The 21,125-nt window shown below is 47.2% G+C and overlaps 1 protein-coding gene across 2 annotated transcripts in view; it reads right to left on the reverse strand.

Moving 5' to 3' along the window:
- LOC149454359 (cell surface hyaluronidase CEMIP2-like) overlaps nt 1-8,540 on the reverse strand; it is a 192,212-nt gene extending 183,672 nt beyond the window's left edge. Inside the window, exon 1 of one of the 2 annotated variants that reach the window (XM_089687637.1) lies at nt 8,471-8,540. In XM_089687637.1, coding sequence (XP_089543763.1) covers nt 8,471-8,499 — 29 coding nt within the window. In that variant the 5' untranslated portion in view covers nt 8,500-8,540. Of the gene's footprint in view, nt 1-2,906; nt 3,034-8,470 lie in introns of those variants that run through there. The other variant, XM_089687638.1, reaches the window with a different exon arrangement.
- Between the last annotated feature and the right edge of the window lie 12,585 nt (nt 8,541-21,125).

Genomic DNA, 21,125 nt, shown 5'->3' on the forward strand with positions numbered 1-21,125 from the left:
ACGTGACAGTATTATGCACAATATATCACATAAATGCAAATGACATGAGTCCATTTTATGGGTTGCAAGTGCGTCGGTGATTCAGATAGGAAGATATCGATCAATCCTATTCAACTTCCATCACATAATCAGGTGACTTCCGTGAAAAGCAATATAGGATGTGCTTACACTCACCAGACGTAAATCATAAATACGCATGTAGTATAAGGGTACTGATGGCCTTCTGGAACCCGGTGGAGATGTGGTATTCAAACGACACTCAAAAACATCCAGGAATATTCTCCAGACCTTTTATTGGACTCTCTTAGTTAATAGGAACCGCTCACAGGTGAAGGTAACGCTCAGCATCAGGTAAGTACAGCATCCAAATGAAATCCACTTTGTGAGGCTTTCCTCAGAGCTGGCTCTGTCAGAGCTCCTTCAGGCTGTGAGGGAAAATGTCTTCCATAGAAGCCCTGTCCTCTTGTTGAGCAGAATGCTCCCGCCATTTGCGGAGAAGGACATAGCAATCCCCACACAGTAAATGGAAAGGAGGAACGAGGAGCCTAGGACCAACCTGGCAGGAGGGAGAGGTACTCTGAGGAGGAGGAGGTAAAATGGCGGGAATTACCTCAGAGGTGCTGAGTGGGAGAAGCTGTTAGGGAGTCTTGGACCTTCCCGCCAATTTTTCTTGAAAGACGTGAGGGGGAACCCCGAGGTCCTGTCAGTGCCAGGCTGCAGATATCTGAGAGCAGATTTCCTGTCAGTGCCAGGCTGTAGACAACTGAGGGCAGAGTTCCTGTCAGTGCCAGGCTGTAGACAACTAGGGAATGGATACCTACTACATTGAGGGGGGGGGGGGTACCTATTACAGTAGGCATTGGATACCTACTGCATTGAGGGGGGGGTACCTACTACAGCCAGGATTGGATACCTACTACATAGAGGGGGGGGTACCTACTACAGCAAGGATTGGATACCTACTACATTGAGGGGGGGTACCTACTACATCAAGGGGGTGGATACATACTACATCGAGGGGGGGGGGTACCTACTACAGCAAGGATTGGATACCTACTACATTGAGGGGGGGTGTACCTACTACAGGAAGGGGCTGGATACCTACTACATCGAGGGGGGGTGTACCTACTACAGGAAGGGGCTGGATACCTACTACATCGAGGGGGGGTACCTACTACAGCAAGGACTGGATACCTACTACATTGAGGGGGGGGTACCTACTACATCAAGGGGCTGGATACCTACTACATCGAGGGGGGGTACCTACTACAGCAAGGACTGGATACCTACTACATTGAGGGGGGGTACCTACTACATCGAGGGGGGTACCTACTACAGCAAGGATTGGATACCTACTACATTGAGGGGGGGTGTACCTACTACAGGAAGGGGCTGGATACCTACTACATCGAGGGGGGGTACCTACTACAGCAAGGACTGGATACCTACTACATTGAGGGGGGGGGGTACCTACTACATCAAGGGGCTGGATACCTACTACATCGAGGGGGGGTACCTACTACAGCAAGGACTGGATACCTACTACATTGAGGGGGGGTACCTACTACATCGAGGGGGGTACCTACTACAGCAAGGATTGGATACCTACTACATTGAGGGGGGGGGGGTACCTACTACAGCAAGGATTGGATACCTACTACATTGAGGGGGGGGTACCTACTACAGCAAGGAATGGATACCTACTACATTGAGGGGGGGGTACCTACTACATCAGGGAATGGATACCTACTACATTGAGGGGGGGGTACCTACTACAGCAAGGATTGGATACCTACTACATTGAGGGGGGGGGGTACCTACTACATCAAGGGGCTGGATACCTACTACATCGAGGGGGGGTACCTACTACAGCAAGGACTGGATACCTACTACATTGAGGGGGGGGTACCTACTACATCGAGGGGGGTACCTACTACAGCAAGGATTGGATACCTACTACATTGAGGGGGGGGGTACCTACTACAGCAAGGATTGGATACCTACTACATTGAGGGGGGGGGTACCTACTACAGCAAGGATTGGATACCTACTACATTGAGGGGGGGTACCTACTACAGCAAGGATTGGATACCTACAACATTGAGGGGGGGGGGTACCTACTTCAGCAAGGATTGGATACCTACTACATTGAGGGGGGGGTACCTACTACAGCAAGGATTGGATACCTACTACATTGAGGGGGGGGGGTACCTACTACAGCAGGGAATGGATACCTACTACATTGAGGGGGGGGGTACCTACTACAGCAGGGAATGGATACCTACTACATTGAGGGGGGGGGTACCTACTACAGCAGAGGGGTTGATATCGATTACATCAAGAGAATGGACACCTATTACAGGAGGGGGTGGAGACCAGACCAGGCACCCTGCACAAGCAGAGACAACAGCAGTGAGCGGTCTTTATTACAGGAAGCTCCTGCACAGACGTAAGGTGTCACTCCGGAATACTGCACAGATCTGGAAGGAATACCCCGCGCCCCCAGATTCCTGGAAGAACACGATGAATGGATTAAGATAACATCCCGTATTCTTCAGCTCAGACTGAATCCATTACAGACAACACTGGATAAAGCTCAGTCCTGTCACACTGACCACACTAGTGCCATGAAGTGGACATGTGTCCCATGCAGACCTAGGGAACATTTCCTGGGGACTCCTCCATAGGACACCAGGTAACAATGTAACCTGATGGGACAATGTGGTACAATGACCCCCAATGAAGGACCCTTGACACCCCTAGGAAGGCTGAGCAGGGTGTCAGTGGGTGGGCGGGGCGGAGGTGAGGTGGGCGGTCCCTGCCGTGTACACACAGCCCGGCTCTTCCCCTCCCTGTGTCCCCGTCGCACCCCCCGGACCGGAGCTCTCTGATCGCTCTTCTCTCACCTCTGTCCGCTCTTCGTGTCCGGCTCCTCTCACGGGTCAGGGGTCCCGGGGCCCGGCTACACTTCTCCTGCACCCCGCACACACCTCCGGTGCTCCTGTCCCGGGCTGAGTGTGATGTGCCGGCAGCCCCCTCCCCCTCCTCCTGCCCTCCTCCCCCCTGTACACGACTGACAGCTCTCTGTACATTATTGGGGAGGATGACACCCAGACGGAGGGGGGGACGGCTGGCCCCGGGCCCCAGACTGACACTGGGCACACTCTGATTACCATGTGACATTGGAAGTCCTGGCAGGGACCCAGCACAGTCCTCCCGGCACCTCCATGGCAGATCCTCCACCATCTGCAGGGAGCACATTGTCATCACAACCTCCGCTGACCACAAATCTGCCCCTGCAACCCATCCCAGGACTGCCACCACACCATGCCATGTACTGGGCCACTGACCAGGGTCTCACTCCTCCTGCTGCAATACGCAGAGGCTCACTCCTCCTGATGCTGAAAAGTCTCACTCCTCCTGCTGCATTGTGCAAAATATCACTTCTCCTGATGCTGAAAGGTCTCACTCTTTCTGCTGCAATATGTAAAGTCTCACTCCTCCTGATGGAAAAAAGGCTCACTCCTCCTGTTCATTGTGCAAAGGTGCAGTCCTCTTGATGCTGAAAAGTCTCACTCCTCTTGATGCTGAGAGGTCTCACTCCTCCTGCTGCGATATGCAAAGTCTCACTGCTGATGCTGAAAAGTCTCACTCCTCCTGCTGCGATATGCAAAGTCTCACTGCTGATGCTGAAAAGTCTCACTCCTCTTGATACTGATAAGTCTCACTCCTCCTGCTGCGATATGCAAAGTCTCACTCCTCCTGATGCTGAAAAGTCTCACTCCTCTTGACACTGAGAGGTCTCACTCCTCCTGCTGCGATATGTAAAGTCTCACTCCTCCTGATGCTGAAAAGTCTCACTCCTCTTGACGCTGAGAGGTCTCACTCCTCCTGCTGCAATATGCAAAGTCTCACTCCTCCTGATGCTGAAAAGTCTCACTCCTCCTGCTGCATTGTGCAAAATATCACTCCTGATGCTGAGAGGTCTCATTCCTCCTGCTGCGATATGCAAAGTATCACTCCTGATGCTGAAAAGTCTCACTCCTCCTGCTGCAATATGCAAAGTGTCACTCCTTCTGATGCTGAAAAGTCTCACTCCTCCTGATACTGAAGTCTCACTCCTCCTGCTGCTGAAAAGTCTCACTCTTCCTGCTGCAATATGCAAAGTCTCACTCCTGATGCTGAAAAGTCTCACTCCTCTTACTGCAATATGCAAAGTCTAATGCCTCCTGGTACTGAAAAGTCTCCTCTTGATGCTGAGAAGTTTCACTCCTGCTGCAGTATGCATAGTCTCACTCCTCCTGTTGCATTCTTTCAAACATGGAATCCATATAAAAGAATCCTGCAGGGAAAGTGAGACCTGACCTTGGCACAGAGTTAGATCAGAGGATATAGGGCTCCGATCCCACCTATGAAGCTGCAGTGGCACATGCTCATTTGTCAGGGCCACTCATTCGTTTCAATGGGCCGCCCTTTGCACGTCAAATGCAGCAAAGAAGTGTGAACTTTACAAAAACAAATCACTGCAGCGGAATGGATATACTTTGGTCTTGTGCACTGTGGCGCCATTTCTCACTTTAGCGAAGTGCTTTGGGGTGCCGCCCACATAAAATATTAGCATTACGTGTGCCATGTGAACGCACATACTCCTGCGTACATCATAGGACACGTGTGAACGAAGGCCGCATTCACATCTATGTGACAATGGAACACGTTTGATGTCACAGGCATGCAATGTCCTAGAACGCAGGACATGTGGTGTCGTTCATTTGTAATCCCCATGGACCTTGCTAAGGTGTGACAAATGGTAACACTCGCCCTACAGAGGATTCACCCTCTTCCTGACCAGACCATTTTTTGCAATACGGCGCTGCGTTACTTTGACAATTGCGCGGTCATGCAACGCTGCACCCAAATTAACTTTATGTCCTTTTTTCCCACAAATGGAGCTTTCTTTCGGTGGTATTTGACCACCTCTGCGTTTTTGTTTTTTTTTTTTGCGCTATACACAAAAAAAGATTGACAAGTTTGAAAAAAAAATATTTTTGACTTTTGCTATAAAACATGTCCAGTAAAAAACATTTAAAAAATCAAATTTCATCGTAAATTTAGGCCAAAATGTCTTTGCTGAAAAAAATCCCACTACGTGTAAATTAATTGGTTTACGGGAAAGTTATAGAGTCTACAAATGGCGGTATGGATACTGGGATTTTTATTTTTTATATTAGTAATGGCGGCGATCAGTGACTTATAGCGGGACTGCAGCAGGCATTCTGACACTGGAGAGAACTGACTGCCACTGACATCCCCAATGACACCAATACAGTGATCAGTGCTAATAAAAAGCACTGACACTGTACTAATGACACTGGGCAGGAAGGGGTTAACATCTGGGCCGATCAAAGGGTTAACTGTGTGTTTCACATTGTGTGTTTTACCCTAGTGGGCTCTGCACAGCAGAGATACACAACAGCGTGTTTCCCTAGAGACATGCTGCTGTGTATCTGCTGTGCAGAGCAGAACACAGCAGCATGTCCATACTGACAGGAGAGAGACCTGTATTGTTTACACACAGGTTTCTCCTCTGTCAGCTTTGCCCGATGATCACCAAGTGCCAGAGGGGAATCTCCGGTCGGGACCCAGTGATTAACATCAATAGCCACCAACAGCAGTGCGCCCCCTGCCTGCAAATACGAATCGTGTACATATACGTGATTTTGCGCAGCCCTGCCGTCCTCTAACAGTACTCCTACTATAGGGCGGTCGGGAAAGCCGGTAAAGCTAATGTACAACACACACACTGGCACATCGGGCAGATATGGACGCAGTCTGACAGCAGTGACTTTATTACTCCTTCTGCAGTATGCAACATCTCACTCCTCTTGCTGCAGAATGCAAAGTCTCACTTTTCCTGTTGCATTTTTTCATAAATGGAGTAAATAAAAACCCCTCCAGAATCGAATAACTGATGAAAAAGAAAAGTAGAGAGGCCATTAGGCATAAATGTTCATCCCCCCAAAGAATAGTTGTGGAAGAAAACTGACATTTCCTAGTAAAGTAATGAACACCTACCTTAGTATGTGCACCCCACACCCTACAGAGTGCGTGCAACAACTGGACTGAGCTACAAATAAAACATCCCATAGTCATAAGTATAATGAAAGGTTTCACACCTCCTGCTGCAATATGCAAAGTCTCACTCCTCCTGCTGCAATATGCAAAGTCTCACTCCTCCTGCTGCAATATGCAAAGTCTCACTCCTCCTGCTGCATACTTTAAATAAGAAGTCAAATAAAAACCCTGCAGGGACAGTGAGACCTGATATTGGTCTTGGTAGGTGGCCAGATCACAGGATGTAACAGCTGATATTTCATGCAGAGTCCATGAGCGACTCAACATGAAAATACCCACCGAAAACTGAAATGTGAGTTCTGGGAGGAATGACAGTTTACCTGCTTGTGATATTTCTGTCAGAATAACTGTAGCTTTGTTGATAAATTCTCTTCATTCAGATCTGCATCCCTGGTCCTGCGTATGGACCATATTTTATACATACAAATGTGATCTGTTGGAGTACAGGAGCCGACTGTCCTGGCAATAATCTCCTGCAGTCTAGCAGTAGCCACCTATGTTCTAGCAATAGCTGCCTGCATCCTAGTAATAGCCACCTGTGTTCTCACAATAGCCGCATGCATCCTAGATATAGGCGTCTGCATCCTAGCAATAGCCGCAGGCCAGCTAGCAATAGCCACCTATGTCCCCACAATAGCCACATGCATCCTAGCAATAGCCACATGCATCCTAGCAATAGCTGCCTGCATCCTTGGAATAGCTGCCGGCCTCCTAGCTATAGCTATATATGTCCTCACAGTAGCCGCATGCATCCTAGCAATATCCATTTGCATCCTAGAAATAGCTGCCGGCCTCCTATCAATAGCCACCTATGTCCTCACAATAGCTGCATGCATCCTAGCAATGGCTGCCGGCCTCCTATCAATAGCCACCTATGTCCTCACAATAGCCGCATGCATCCTTGCAGTAGCTGCTGGCCTCCTATCAATAGCCACCTATGTCCTCACAATAGCTGCATGTATCCTAGCAATAGCTGCCGGCCTCCTAGCAATAGCCACCTATGTCCTCACAATAGCTGCATGTATCCTAGCAATAGCTGCCGGCCTCCTAGCAATAGCCACCTATGTCCTCACAATAGCCACCTGCATCCTTGGAATAGCTGCCGGCCTTCAAGCAATAGCCACCTATGTCCTCACAATAGCCTCATGCATCCTAGCAATAGCCACCTGCATCCTTGGAATAGCTGCTGGCCTTCAAGCAATAGCCACCTATGTCCTCACAATAGCCTCATGCATCCTAGCAATAGCCACCTTCCTCCTTGCAATAGCTGCAGGCCTCCTAGCAATTGCCACCTATATCCTAACAATAGCCGCATGCATCCTAGCTATAGCCACCTATGTCCTCACAGTAGCCACATGCATCTTAGCAATAGCCATTTGCATCCTAGAAATAGCTGCTGGCCTCCTATCAATAGCCACCTATGTCCTCACAATAGCCTTATTCATCCTAAAAATAGACACCTGCATCCTTGGAATAGCTGCTGGCCTCCAAGCAATAGCCATCTATGTCCTCACAATAGCTGCCTACATCCTTGCAATAGCTGCTGGCCTTATAACAATAGCCACCTATGTCCTCACAATAGCCGCATGCATCCTAGAAATAGCCAGTTGTGTCCTAGCAATATCTGCCTGCATTCTCTCAATAACCATCTGCATCCTAGCAATATCTGCTGGCCTGCTAGCAAGAGTCACCTATGTCCTCACAATAGCTGCATGCATTCTAGCAATAGCCATCTGCATCCTAGCAATAGCTGCTGGCCTCCTAGCAATAGCCAACTATGTCCTCATAATAGCTGCATGCATCCTAGCAATAGCCAACTATGTCCTCATAATAGCTGCATGCATCCTAGCAATAGCCACCTGCATCCTTACAATAGCTGCCAGCCTCCTAGCAATAGCCACCTTTGTCCTCACAATAGCCACATGCATCCTAGAAATAGCCAGTTGTGTCCTGGCAATAGCTGCCTGCATCCTCCCAATAGCCATCTGCATCCTGGCAATAGTCACCTTCGTCCTAGCAATAGCCACATGCATCCTTGTAAAAGCTGCCTGTATCCAGCAATAGCCGCCTGCATCCTAGCAACAGAGAATGCTAGCAATAGATTATCATTCTTCAGCTGTCATAAAATGAAGCATGGCGGATTGCTGTAGACAGTAGCCTTGCTTTTCCTTTGCTCCAGTATCATCAATGTACACCAAACTTTGCAGCTGAACTCAGAGGTTCTCTATTGATGAAAAAGAAAAGGAAAGAGGTCATTAGGCTGAATAGTTCATAGCTCCTAGGAGAATAATTGTGGAAGAATTCTCTGAGCTCTCCTGATAAAGTAATGAACACCTACCTTAGTCTGAGCATCCCTACAGAGTGCATGCAACAACTGGATGGATGTGCAAGACAGAGGGGGTGATTGCTGTGTGCAAGGGGGCTGACACTTCTCTGGAATATCCCATTGTGCCCCACTTGGAAAGACTTTGTATGTATGCGCTCCAATAGGAGATGTAAAAAGAAACAGCTGTTACAAATAAGGCAAAGATGTGCACACTCCATAGAACTCGGATCTGTAAAATCCATCAATATTCCTGAGTAATACTCTGCTGGGTAAATGCTATGTAAGTACACACTGATTACTGCGAAGATCATCAAAAGGTTCAGTTCACAAAGCTAAAACATCAGAAGGAGCCTTATTGCGAAAAAAGGGACAGTAATATTCAGTACATTGAGATTTCAGAATTAATCACATGGCTGAAAAGAAAGTTCCCTATTCATAAAGAGACTCATGTAAAAAAAATGTCTGACCAGAATTGTCTCTGCAGCATCCAGTAACCTTTTACCTTTCAAGCTGTTGGTAAAAGTAAGAGAATAAGACACTGACTGGTTGCTATCAGAAAGGCAGACAATTCGTGTTTAAAAACATTTTTCTTCAAGTAGAACGGAAGACAATAGTTTTTTAATTTTTTCTTTTTAGATAATGTAAGGGAGGGTTATAACCTCTGCCATGTTTTGTTGTTGCTATCTGTGTCCCAGTGGTGAATTTCCCTTGAAGTGTTACTTAACCCTGGACCCTGCATTCACTATATCTGGTCTCCCAGGACCCTGCATTCACTATATCTGGTCTCCCAGGACCCTGCATTCACTGTATCTGGTCTCCCAGACCCTGCATTCACTATATCTGGTCTCCCCGGACCCTGCATTCACTATATCCGGTCTCCCCGGACCCTGCATTCACTATATCCGGTCTCCCCGGACCCTGCATTCACTGTATCTGGTCTCCCAGACCCTGCATTCACTATATCTGGTCTCCCCGGACCCTGCATTCACTATATCCGGTCTCCCCGGATCCTGCATTCACTATATCCGCTCTCCCCGGACCCTGCATTCACTATGTCCACTCTCCCAGGACCCTGCATTCACTATATCCACTCTCCCACAGTACACAGAACATGGAAATGCAATTATTTTAGTAAATATAAACTGCTAAATACCTTTTCTCATCAGCAGTTAGAGCAGTCTTGTGACTTCTATCAGTGTCCAGAGAACTGGTTAAAGCTTGTAGGAGGAGTTTTCATTCTCCCCTGATTGTCCTATGAGGCTGCAGGACCCCTGACCCTCTGTCTGGACAGAACTGATTGGACCTGTGCTGATCATATGCACTCTCCCAAGAGAAAAAAAACTCTACCAATACACACCAAACTGAGCATGTGCAGAGTGCTTCCTAGGGCTTTGTTCTATCGGCAGATAGATTGGGGGCAGTAGAAGAAGGGGAGGATCAGGGAAAAGAGGATCAAACAACCTTTTTACGCAATGCAGAGGATTAACCCCTTAAGTTCCACAGTGAGTATAACAAGCATGCTTTACTGTATATATAGATTGATTTTACTGTTGTGGGTTTAGAAACAGTATAACTTCCTGTCCCATAAGCAGAATAGGAATCGGGGGGAAATCTGTTCAGAGTGAGAGAAATCCCTAGTAGTCATCAGAACTAATGTCCCCAGTGGAAGATTTCCCCTCTATTCCTTGGACCACTCCAAGTTTGGCCTTGTCTTTCACTTTTGGGGCTCATTTTGCAGCTTCAAGATCAATTGATTCTCGGCAAAGCTATGGAGTCTGTAATGAAGATGCAGCAATTTGTGCCCATACATTAATAATGTATAGCCAGCTTAACTCTGTCCCAAGTGTTTTGTTTATTTGAGGATGGGTTCCTTAAAAAGTGGGCTATCCCCACAGTAGATCCAACTATTTCTTGTCTTGCCAAGACTCTGACTTTCCATGTTAAGGATGTCCTGGTGTTTAAAGATGCAATGACCAAGAGGCTAGAAGCCCTTTCTAAGGTCTTATTTTCTCTCAAAGGCTTTGCCCTGCTACCGGATATTGCAACAGTGTCCCCCTGTCAGACCTTATCTGTTTGGTTCCAGGATGTCTCAGGATCCTGGATCTATCCTAAAAGATCGCTTTGTCCTCCTATAGATGGATCTGATGCCCTGTTCTACTATGTTGGTGCGTTGGCAGATATTTTATACCTAATATCCAGAATACATTTCCTTTCAATACATATGATAAGGACCCTTTAGCTCAAATGCTGGTCTTTGGAACACCAGTGTAAAAGTGTCTGTTGTGCATGCCCTTTGATGGGGAACGACTCTTTGACGAATCCCTAGACTAGATTAAGGATATCAACAGAGGGAGAGTACCCTTTTACTCCAGCAAAAGAAGCCTAAGCCTCTATGTGGGAAATCCCCTACCTCAGAGGCTAAGGGGAATTCCTTTTATTTCTCCCAGGCCTTCAAATCCAAGGCAAAGTTGAACCAATGAACATGTTTACTTTGCCAGGGTGGGGGGGCATCTATCAATCTTTGCAGCCACATGGTCCCAGGACATTCTGGGGGTACCAAATATGGTAAAAATGGGGCTACAAGCTGGGATTTCAGTTGCTATCTCCTCCCACTTCTTGTCAAACTTTCCAAGTCCTTTTTGTAAAGAATAAAGCCGTCCAACAGGGACCGGCTGAGATTCGATCTATGGGCAGTCGATCCATTCATAGACTTCAGTACAACCAGCCTGTAAGATTTTTTCAGCTATAGTGGCGGCTATAGTCGCCAGCAGTGATCACTGTGTTCTGCCAGAGGGGAAGTCTACCCATAGGCAGAACACAATAATACTGCTGGAGGGATTCCCCCATCAACACTGACTGTGTTGATGGGGTAATCAAGTAATTTTCTTTCCTTCTACCCATGGCTGCTTAACAGACCTCCATGCTACTCTGGTGCAGCTCCTCCCTTAACGGATCATAGCCATTGTTTCTACTCAAACCTGTTCCCAAAGCAAAAGGTGGCTTTAGCCATATTCTAGACCCAAAAGCTTCTCAACACCTTCTTTCAAGTACAAAATTTCCCATGGACTCTACCAAGTTATTCACTGCTTCCTACCATCTAAAGGACTTTCTGGCTTCTGTAGTACTAAAGAAGCCTACTTGCACGTTCCCATCTTTCCACTGCATCAATGCTTTCTGTGTTTGTTCTGGCTCTCAACATACCAATTTTTTGTCCTTAACTTTGGACTATTTACTGCCCCTCGGGTCTTCACCAAGGAACTATTATTATTTATTTCTTTATTACAGTTACTTATATAGCACCATCAATTTACGCAGCACTTTACATATATATTGTACATTCACATCAGTCCCTAACCCTCAAGGGGTGTACAATCTAAGGTCCCTAACTCACATTCATACATACACATACTAGGGCAAATTTAGACAGGAGCTAATTAACCTACCAGCATGTCTTTGGAAAGTGAAAGGAAAACAGAGTACCCAGAGGAAATCCATGCAGGCTCAGGGAGAACATGCATACTCCAGGCAGGTAGGACCATGGTTGGGATTTGAACCAATGACCCAGACAGAAAGGATAACCACTTAGCCACTGTGCTGCTCCAGCCCCTGTACTTGCTCTGCTTTGTGCTTGGAGCATTACCATAATGGGGCACCTAGACAACCTTATACCAAGGAAACAATTGGTGCAAACTCTGTAAGTATATGTGTTCTAGATTATTTGAACCCTGCAAAGGTTTGGGTGATTCTTAAACCTCAAAAAGTCAGCTGTGGCACAGACTCATTGCTTGGAATATTTAGGCCTTCTCCTGGATACTTCCCAGTCCAGGGTCTTCCTTCCAAAAGAAAAGCTCCAAACACTCCACTCCTATGTTTAGATGCTGTAGTCCAGGAGCCAACCGGCACTTCCCCTTTGCATATGGGTTCTGGGCTTAATGGTTCCCATCTTCAAGGCAAGTCCAATGCCCAATTTCAGTGCAAACCACTGAAACTCAACATTCTAGCTGTGTGGTGCAGGAATGCTCAACCTCTGGACCATCACTCTTGCCTGTACCCCAATAACAGGCTTACTCTGGCTTGGTGGGTCACAATCCCAGTCCCGGAGTCAAGGAAATCCTTCTTCCTACTGGTCTGGTAGTTTCTTTCGATGGATGTGAGCCGGTTGGTCTGGGGAGTCCTGGATGTCCTCACCGATCAAAATTAAACATTCTGGAATTCAGTTATCCCTTCAACTCTGAACCTCTCAACTGCAAGGTGAACCACCTGGGATTCAGTCCTCAAGCAGTGGCTTTCATCAAACATCAAGGAGGAACCATAAGTCTTCCAGCTGAAAAGGTAGCCAATCATATTCTCGAGTGGATAGAACAGCATTTTCCAGCTCTAGGACTTGCAGTGGGTGATCTGGTGATTCTGTTGGAATAGTTCAACCTAAAATTTGACTTTTCCCCTTTGAAACCTCTTATTCACCTGCTCTGCAGGGTTGCAATGGAGGGCATTCCCATGATTCTCATTGCACTGAACTGGCCCAGGCAGACATGATACTTGGACCTCGCCAGAGTCCTGGCAGACTCTCCATGGGTCCTCTTAAATAGTCCAGTTCTTCTGTCTCAAGGACTAGTTTACCATCCTGCTTCTTGGTCACTGGCTTTAATAGACTGGCTGTTGATGGTCAGCTTCTGAAGGACAGGGGCCTACCTGATTTGGTTAACCCTACACTCTTTAAAGCCATGAAGTCAACTTCTCTACGTGTTTCATCACACCTGGGAAAAATGATTCTCCTAGGGTGAGGCAAGGGTTTTCCATGCCAGGAACAACTCCATGGGAAGATTCCTGTCTTTTCTCCATTTTAGTTTAGATCAACATCTGGATTTGAGTACCATCAAGAGTCAAATGTTGGTCATAACAATTATTTTTCAAGACCGCTTGCCTCTCACTCTTTAGTGAAGGTCTTTGTGCGGGGTGCCCCACATATTGCTCCTTCTGTGCTTTCCCAAGCGACTCCATGGAATTTCAATTTGGTTCTCACAGTTCTCCAAAAATTAAGCTTTGAACTTTTAAGAACTATTCCTCTCTCTCCTCTTACTACAAGGTTGCCTTCCTCATTGCCATCAAGTCAGGCAAGTTTCGGAGCTGGCAGCCTGAACCTTCAAGGAACCCTTTTTTGTGCTTTGAAGAGTTAAGGTTGTTGTCTTCCCCAGGTATATTCCTCATGTCACCTTAACCAGAGCATTGTTCTTTTATCCCTATATCCTGCTCCATGAAAGCCCAAGATTTCCTTCCACTGTCTAGATGCAGTAAACATTGAGTGTATCTCTCAGCTACAGCTTCTTTCAGACAGATTGACTCTTTTTTGCCACTATCTCCAGATTGATTTGAGCCTTCAGACATAGAAACAAGGTTCCACCTTTCCTGTGAAAGTGCACTCCACTAGAGTAGTTAGTACTTCAGAGGCTTTCAGGCATCTGTTTCCCAGATTTTAAAGGCTACCACATTGGCTTTTGATTACACGCTTGTTAGATTTTACCAGGAAGGTGATCAGGCCTCATCTGTTGACAGCTTTGGTGGTAAGGTTCTTCAAGCAGCTATACAAGCTCTTTTTAGCCTCTTCTGTTAACCTCTTGTTCAACCAACTCTGGTGGCATCCCAGCCTCCTCAATGTACAATACAGGGTTAATACCCTTGTATTGTAAGCATCGATGGTGAAGCTTTGCCCACAGGTCAGAGCTTCAGGCAAGGGGCAAGGGTTCCGGAGCCAGATGAATGGGGTATATGGTAAGAGATAGAGCCTGCACTGTGCACTAATGAGCATTTAATCCTTGCAGTGCGGGGAGTCCCACTGTTAGAGTCATTTTTACTAATTCTTTGAGTTTGGCTTTAATGCATTATTAAACAAAAATGATTTGTAACCAGGGGCGGACTGACAACTCATGGGGCCCCCGGGCAATAGGGGATCATGGGGAACCTGTATCCTTGCCCAAACTCAAAAATCCTATGAAAAAGGTACCAGGGGCATCTCATGGGGCCCCCTACTGACCACGGGCCCTCGGGCAGTGCCCGAGTTTCCAAATGGTCAGTCCGCCCCTGTTTGTAACATACCATAAAATCCTTTTCACATACATTAAGGATGCTGGACCCTCAATGATCCAGTCCTCCTATTGCTTGCTGCATGATGGGGCTTTGGTTGCCAGTGTCCAACCTCCTAAAAGACAGCTGCCTAACTCCTGAGTAGCTGAACTACTTATCCTGTGGCCAATGTACTCAAAGAAAAGATTTGTACAGCAAGTCATAGTCCTATTTCTTTTTATAAAGGCGGCCTTGTTGAGATTGATGAAATCTGCAAATGGCTGAATTTCTAGTTACACATTTGTTAGTTTTCAAAAAGGACACAAGGTGAATTGAGGGCACTGGTTGACTACTTTGCATTATTTCTGCTAGCCTCGGAGAATTTCTGGCAATGAGCATAGTTGTTAGTGATAGCTTCCACTGATAAACCTTCCACAGCAAACCCTCAAGCCAGATTTTACATCTACTGTATGTGCACCTGTTGCATCAATGCATGCTGGGGACATGTTGATACAATTCACTTCTAATGAGCCCCCAGTGGGCATTAGCACAGTAAGCAACACACCCGAACCTCAACAAGGGTCAAGCATGTTTTTTGGTGCATGGACGTGAGTTGAGGGCTCATAGGAAATGAATGGGCACGGGTACCACAATGCGTGTTGATCAAGCAACACGCATTATAATAGATGCATAGGTGTGAATGGACCCTATAGTCTGCCTTTGCCATATGTATGTTCTGCTCTGACCCGCTGGTTTGCCTGGGTAATTCTTCATTATATTTTACATTTGAAGAACCAGTGACTCAGGATGGAATTACAAATATGGCTTTTAGCCATCTTTCACAAAGTTACTGTAAGCATTATACTTACTATTTAAAACATCATAATTAATAAAACCTTTTCCTAGTTTTTTTTTCTTATTTCTTATTACCTTTCCTGCCACTAACCTTTGTTATATACCATGATTGTTGTCTGTACTAAATCACTTTTTGTATCTTAATAAAAACTTTGAGCATAAAAAAAAACTATTACAAAAAGTAGTTTTTGCATATGAAATGTGGCTCCCCTTGCTATATTTGTACATTGCTTGCTGGCTATCAAACACAGGTAACTTTTAACGACAGCCATTTAAAGCATATATAAACCCAAGAACAAACATTGATAGTATTGCAGCTTACTGGTCCTTAGCTGTGGTGACTGCATTCATTTTTACACTTTTTTCCCTGTATTAACCTGATAACCCTGCCATTAATACACTTCCTGTCCCAGGGTGACAACTGTATTTTGCAGCATCACCACCCTAGGAAAGTGATTGTTTTAGGACTACATAGCTCTCTTTTCTATAGCAGGTGGAGGTGTGTTGTAGTTCATGAAGAAAGCAGGGAACAATGTTAATTGATGACAGTCCACAAGCAGTGAATTCAGGAGGTTAGACTTCTGACTGGATGAGCAGCTATTTGTTTTTATTTATTTCAGGTACTTATATAGTGCTGTCAATTTACACAGCACTTTACATATATATTGTACATTCACATAATTCCCTAACCCCCAAGGGGCGCACAATCTAAGGTCCCTAACTCACATTCATACTAGGGCCAATTTAGACAGGATCCAATTAACCTACCAGCATGTCTTTGGAGTGTGGGAGGAAACCCACACAGGCACAGGGAGAACATGCAAACTCCAGGCAGGTGGTGCCATGGCTGGGATTTGAACCAATGAACCTAGTACTGCCAGGCAGAAGTGCCAACCATTTAGCCACTGTGCTACCCAGTTAAACCAGCTAAAGTAAAACACATCTGATGGTATATTTAACAGACCAAAAAGGAGCAAATAAGAGAAATGTGTTGCTAGAGTATACACTGAGCTGTGCAAATATACAATTATGGTATTTGCCAGGTTGCCGAGATGGATTAACATTCGTGCACTAGAGCAGCCTTTCTCAACCAGGGTGCCCATGCACCCTGAGGAGCCTTCAGGCTTCTCCAGGGGTGCCTTGGCAAAATGCCCAAAAATTGTATACAAGCCCAGCAAGTGGATCAACAACCTAACCTAACAACCAATGACATCATCAGTTGATAAGGAGGACGTCGGGTGCATGCACATCATCCTTGTCTTCCCCTCTCCGTCAGCACTGGGGTCACATTAGCAGAGTGAGGGAGAGAAAATGAGAGAGACACACTGGAATACTAGTCAGTATCATTGTGAAAAGGTGTATTTGCTTTGGAAGAATACATCACCTCTAACGTTGGGTGTACTGGATGTGTGTAGAATAGTTTTTTACATTTTAGATTGGGTGCCTTGAGATTATCCATGCCTTGCCCGTGCTTTGACTGAAGAAAAGTTGAGAAACACTGCACTAGAGTTATGTCATCCTTACCAGGTAATCAAGATGGCCAAAGATGCCGAACTTGGCAGAAGAACAGGTGAAGATGTTAGTGTCATTGAGAGAGGTTATAGACATTGCATGGCTAGTGTGGAGGTAAGTAGTGTATAGGTATGTCCAAATTTAGTTTCACTTTAGGCCTCATGCAAACTGGGCATTTATTGTAGTATGTGCCCAGGGATGAATACCTGGAAGGCAGACTTGTTGAGTTTGGGGGGGAATTGGTCTCTGAGCACATTCTGCCCTAAACGTTAGTACCACCAGGGGTGTATTTACCACAAGGCAAACAAGGCATTTGCCTAAGGTGGCATCTTTCAGGGGGCAGCAGCATTTCTCAGGCGGGCAGCACTGCCCCCCCAAAGGAGGGGATGGAAGAAGGGACACATGCAGCATGGGGACCAGCTGGGATCTGAAAGAGGCTGCGGGTTGCTTGATGGTGTATGCAGAGCCTGACTCTTGTTCCCGGGGATGTCCGGAGCTGTGAAGGTGTCTTCTCTCTCTCAGAGTCGGGGGCATTGCCAGTGTATGGGGGGCGGTGGTAGTGGAAAGCTCTCTCGGGTTGGGGTGGGGGGGCTGGGGTATTGTTGGTCAATGTCAGGCTTTCTTTGTGGGGGAGGGGGGTGCTGCTTGATGTCAGGGTCTCTCCGTGGGGGGGAGCCAAATTTTATGTTGCCTAGGGCAGCACAAAACCTAAATACACCACTGAGTACCACCCAGAGCACCATCCAGTTGTAGACCTTTATAGGCTGTTCAGAGCAGGGCTGGGTGGTGTGCCTGTACCTTCCACCTGCACAAAAACATCAGGATATCATGCCGGTTGCTAAACGTCAGTGTGCATGAGGCCTTAACCACTTCCTGTCCGGACACTTTTACTCCCTTCCTGTCCAGGGCAATTTTTAGCTTTCAGCGCTATCACACTTTGAATGACAATTGCGCGGTCATGCAATACTGTACCCATTTGAATTTTTTACCATTTTTTTTAGACAGATAAAGCTTTATTTTGGTGGCATTTATTCACCATTGGGATTTTTATTTTTTTTACTATGTAAATGAAAAGGTCCAAAAATTTTGAAAAAAAGTGTTTTTTTTTAAAAAAAAATTGCAAATAAATAATATTTCATCATAAATCTTAGCCAAAATGTATTCCGTTATTTTTTTAGTAAAAAAAAAATCCAAATTAGTTTATAACCACAAATTATAATTTTTAAACATTTTTTTTTTTTTTTTTATTATTTTTTATTTATTTTTGTTTTACATACTGTCACCCTAGCAATACAGTGTCACTGTACTACTTGTGGGGGGTGATGAAGATTTTTTTTTTTTTTTTTACACTGATTGCTTTTACACCCATATAGGATCTCTTTCTCTTTCTCTCTGTCTGCATTCTTGCAGTCATTGAGAATTACTGAGTGAGCTGTGAGTGGTCACAGCTTGTCACATGGTACAAGGCTGTTGTGAATAGCCTTGTACCATGTGACCTCTGTGATCATTCACAGATTTCACACATAGTAAGCAATGATGTCACAAGTGACATCTTGCTTACTACTTTGCATGTGATCACTGATTCGCCAATCAGTGATCACATGATCGGGACCTCACACAGAGGTCCCATCCGACGATCGGTGTTTCACTGTGTCCGGAGGACACAGCGGGCACCGGATCGCGGTGGTGCGCGCTCCCAGGGAGCGCGCACAGCTAGAAAAGGCGGGTGCCGTTTATGAACGGCAACCCGCCCCTGGACTGCCACCATCCTGCCGTTTATAAACAGCAGGCGGACGGCAAGTGGTTAAAGCGGAGTTTCACCCAGAAGAGGAAGTTCCGCTTGAAGGACTGCTCCCCATTAAGGATTGGCGAATTTGGGAAGAGGGTACCCGAATTTGACAGGTACCCGCTCCCACTTCCAGTCTGATCGCCTAGGCCAGCGGTTCTCAACCTGGGGGTCGCGACCCCTTTGGGGGTCGAACGACACTTTCCCAGGGGTTGCCTAAGACCATCGGAAAACACATATTTCCGATGGCCTTAGGAACCGAGACACCGCTCCTTGATCCGTCTGCAGGTGTGGGCAGGATGACATGCCGTCTCTGTCATCTGGACACACCCCCGGGATCAATCCTTCCTCGTCGGTGATTGGCCGCCGGAACTGTAGCTCAAGAGAGGCACACAGGCGGCCAATCACCGGCGAGGAGGTGGAGCTTGGAAAGGAGGAGCCGAGCGGCACCGCGAAGCACGAGCGAGTGAAGAGGAGGAAAGCGGCCGGAGAAGGAAGCCATCTGACTGGTAAGTGTTTGTACCATGGGAGAGGGAGGGAGCAAGCCCAGGCTGGAGCAGGGGTCAGCAAGGTAAGTATCATTGGTGTCAGTGGGAGGAATAGTGCCCAATCATTGGTGTCACTATTACCAATGATGGGGCACTATTCCTCCCCCCACTGACACCAACGATGGGGCACTATTCCTCCCACTGACACCAACGATGGGGCACTATTCCTCCCACTGACACCAACGACGGGGCACTATTCCTCCCACTGACACCAATGTTGGGGCACTATTGCTCCCCCTGATGCCAACGATGGGGCACTATTCCTCCCACTGACACCAATGATGGGGGCACTATTCCTCCCACTGATACCAATGATGGGGCACTATTCCTCCCACTGACACCAATGATGGGGCACTATTCCTCCCACTGACACCAATAATGGGGCCGTATTCCCCCCACTGACACCAATGATGGGGCACTATTCCTCCCACTGACACCAGTGATGGGGCACTATTCCTCCCACTGACACCAATGATGGGGCACTTTTCCTCCCACTGACACCAGTGATGGGACACTATTCCTCCCACTGACACCAGTGATGGGGCACTATTCCTCCCACTGACACCAATGATGGGGCACTATTCCCCCCACTGACACCAATGATGGGGCACTATTCCCCCCACTGACACCAATGATGGGGCACTATTCCCCCCACTGACACCAATGATGGGGCACTATTCCCCCCACTGACACCTATGATGGGGCACTATTCCTCCCATTGACACCAACGATGGGGCACTATTCCTCCCCCCACTGACACCAACGATGGGGCACTATTCCTCCCCCCACTGACACCAACGATGGGGCACTATTCCTCCCACTGACACCAACGATGGGGCACTATTCCTCCCACTGACACCAACGATGGGGCACTATTCCTCCCACTGACACCAACGATGGGGCACTATACTTCCCTCTGATACCAACGATGGGGCACTATTCCTCCCACTGACACCAATGTTGGGGCACTATTGCTCCCCCTGATGCCAGCGATGGGGCACTATTCCTCCCACTGACACCAATGATGGGGGCACTATTCCTCCCACTGATACCAATGATGGGGCACTATTCCTCCCACTGACGCCAATGATGGGGCACTATTCCTCCCACTGACACCAATAATGGGGCCGTATTCCCCCCACTGACACCAATGATGGGGCACTATTCCTCCCACTGACACCAGTGATGGGGCACTATTCCTCCCACTGACACCAGTGATGGGGCACTATTCCTCCCACTGACACCAGTGATGGGGCACTTTTCCTCCCACTGACACCAGTGATGGGACACTATTCCTCCCACTGACACCAGTGATGGGACACTATTCCTCCCACTGACACCAGTGATGGGGCACTATTCCTCCCACTGACACCAATGATGGGGCACTATTCCTCCCACTGACACCAACGATGGGGCACTATTCCTCCCACTGACACCAACGATGGGGCACTATACTTCCCTCTGATACCAACGATGGGGCACTATTCCTCCCACTGACACCAATGTTGGGGCACTATTGCTCCCCCTGATGCCAACGATGGGGCACTATTCCTCCCACTGACACCAATGATGGGGGCACTATTCCTCCCACTGATACCAATGATGGGGCACTATTTCATCCACTGACACCAATGATGGGGCACTATTCCTCCCACTGACACCAATGATGGGGCACTATTCCTCCCACTGACACCAATAATGGGGCCGTATTCCCCCACTGACACCAATGATGGGGCACTATTCCTCCCACTGACACCAGTGATGGGGCACTATTCCTCCCACTGACACCAGTAATGGGGCACTATTCCTCCCACTGACACCAGTGATGGGGCACTTTTCCTCCCACTGACACCAGTGATGGGACACTATTCCTCCCACTGACACCAGTGATGGGACACTATTCCTC

This window comes from Staurois parvus, unplaced genomic scaffold, assembly GCF_062004578.1.
Source record: "Staurois parvus isolate SC_StPar_1 unplaced genomic scaffold, SC_StPar_1.0 ptg000432l, whole genome shotgun sequence".
Classification (NCBI taxonomy): domain Eukaryota; kingdom Metazoa; phylum Chordata; class Amphibia; order Anura; family Ranidae; genus Staurois; species Staurois parvus.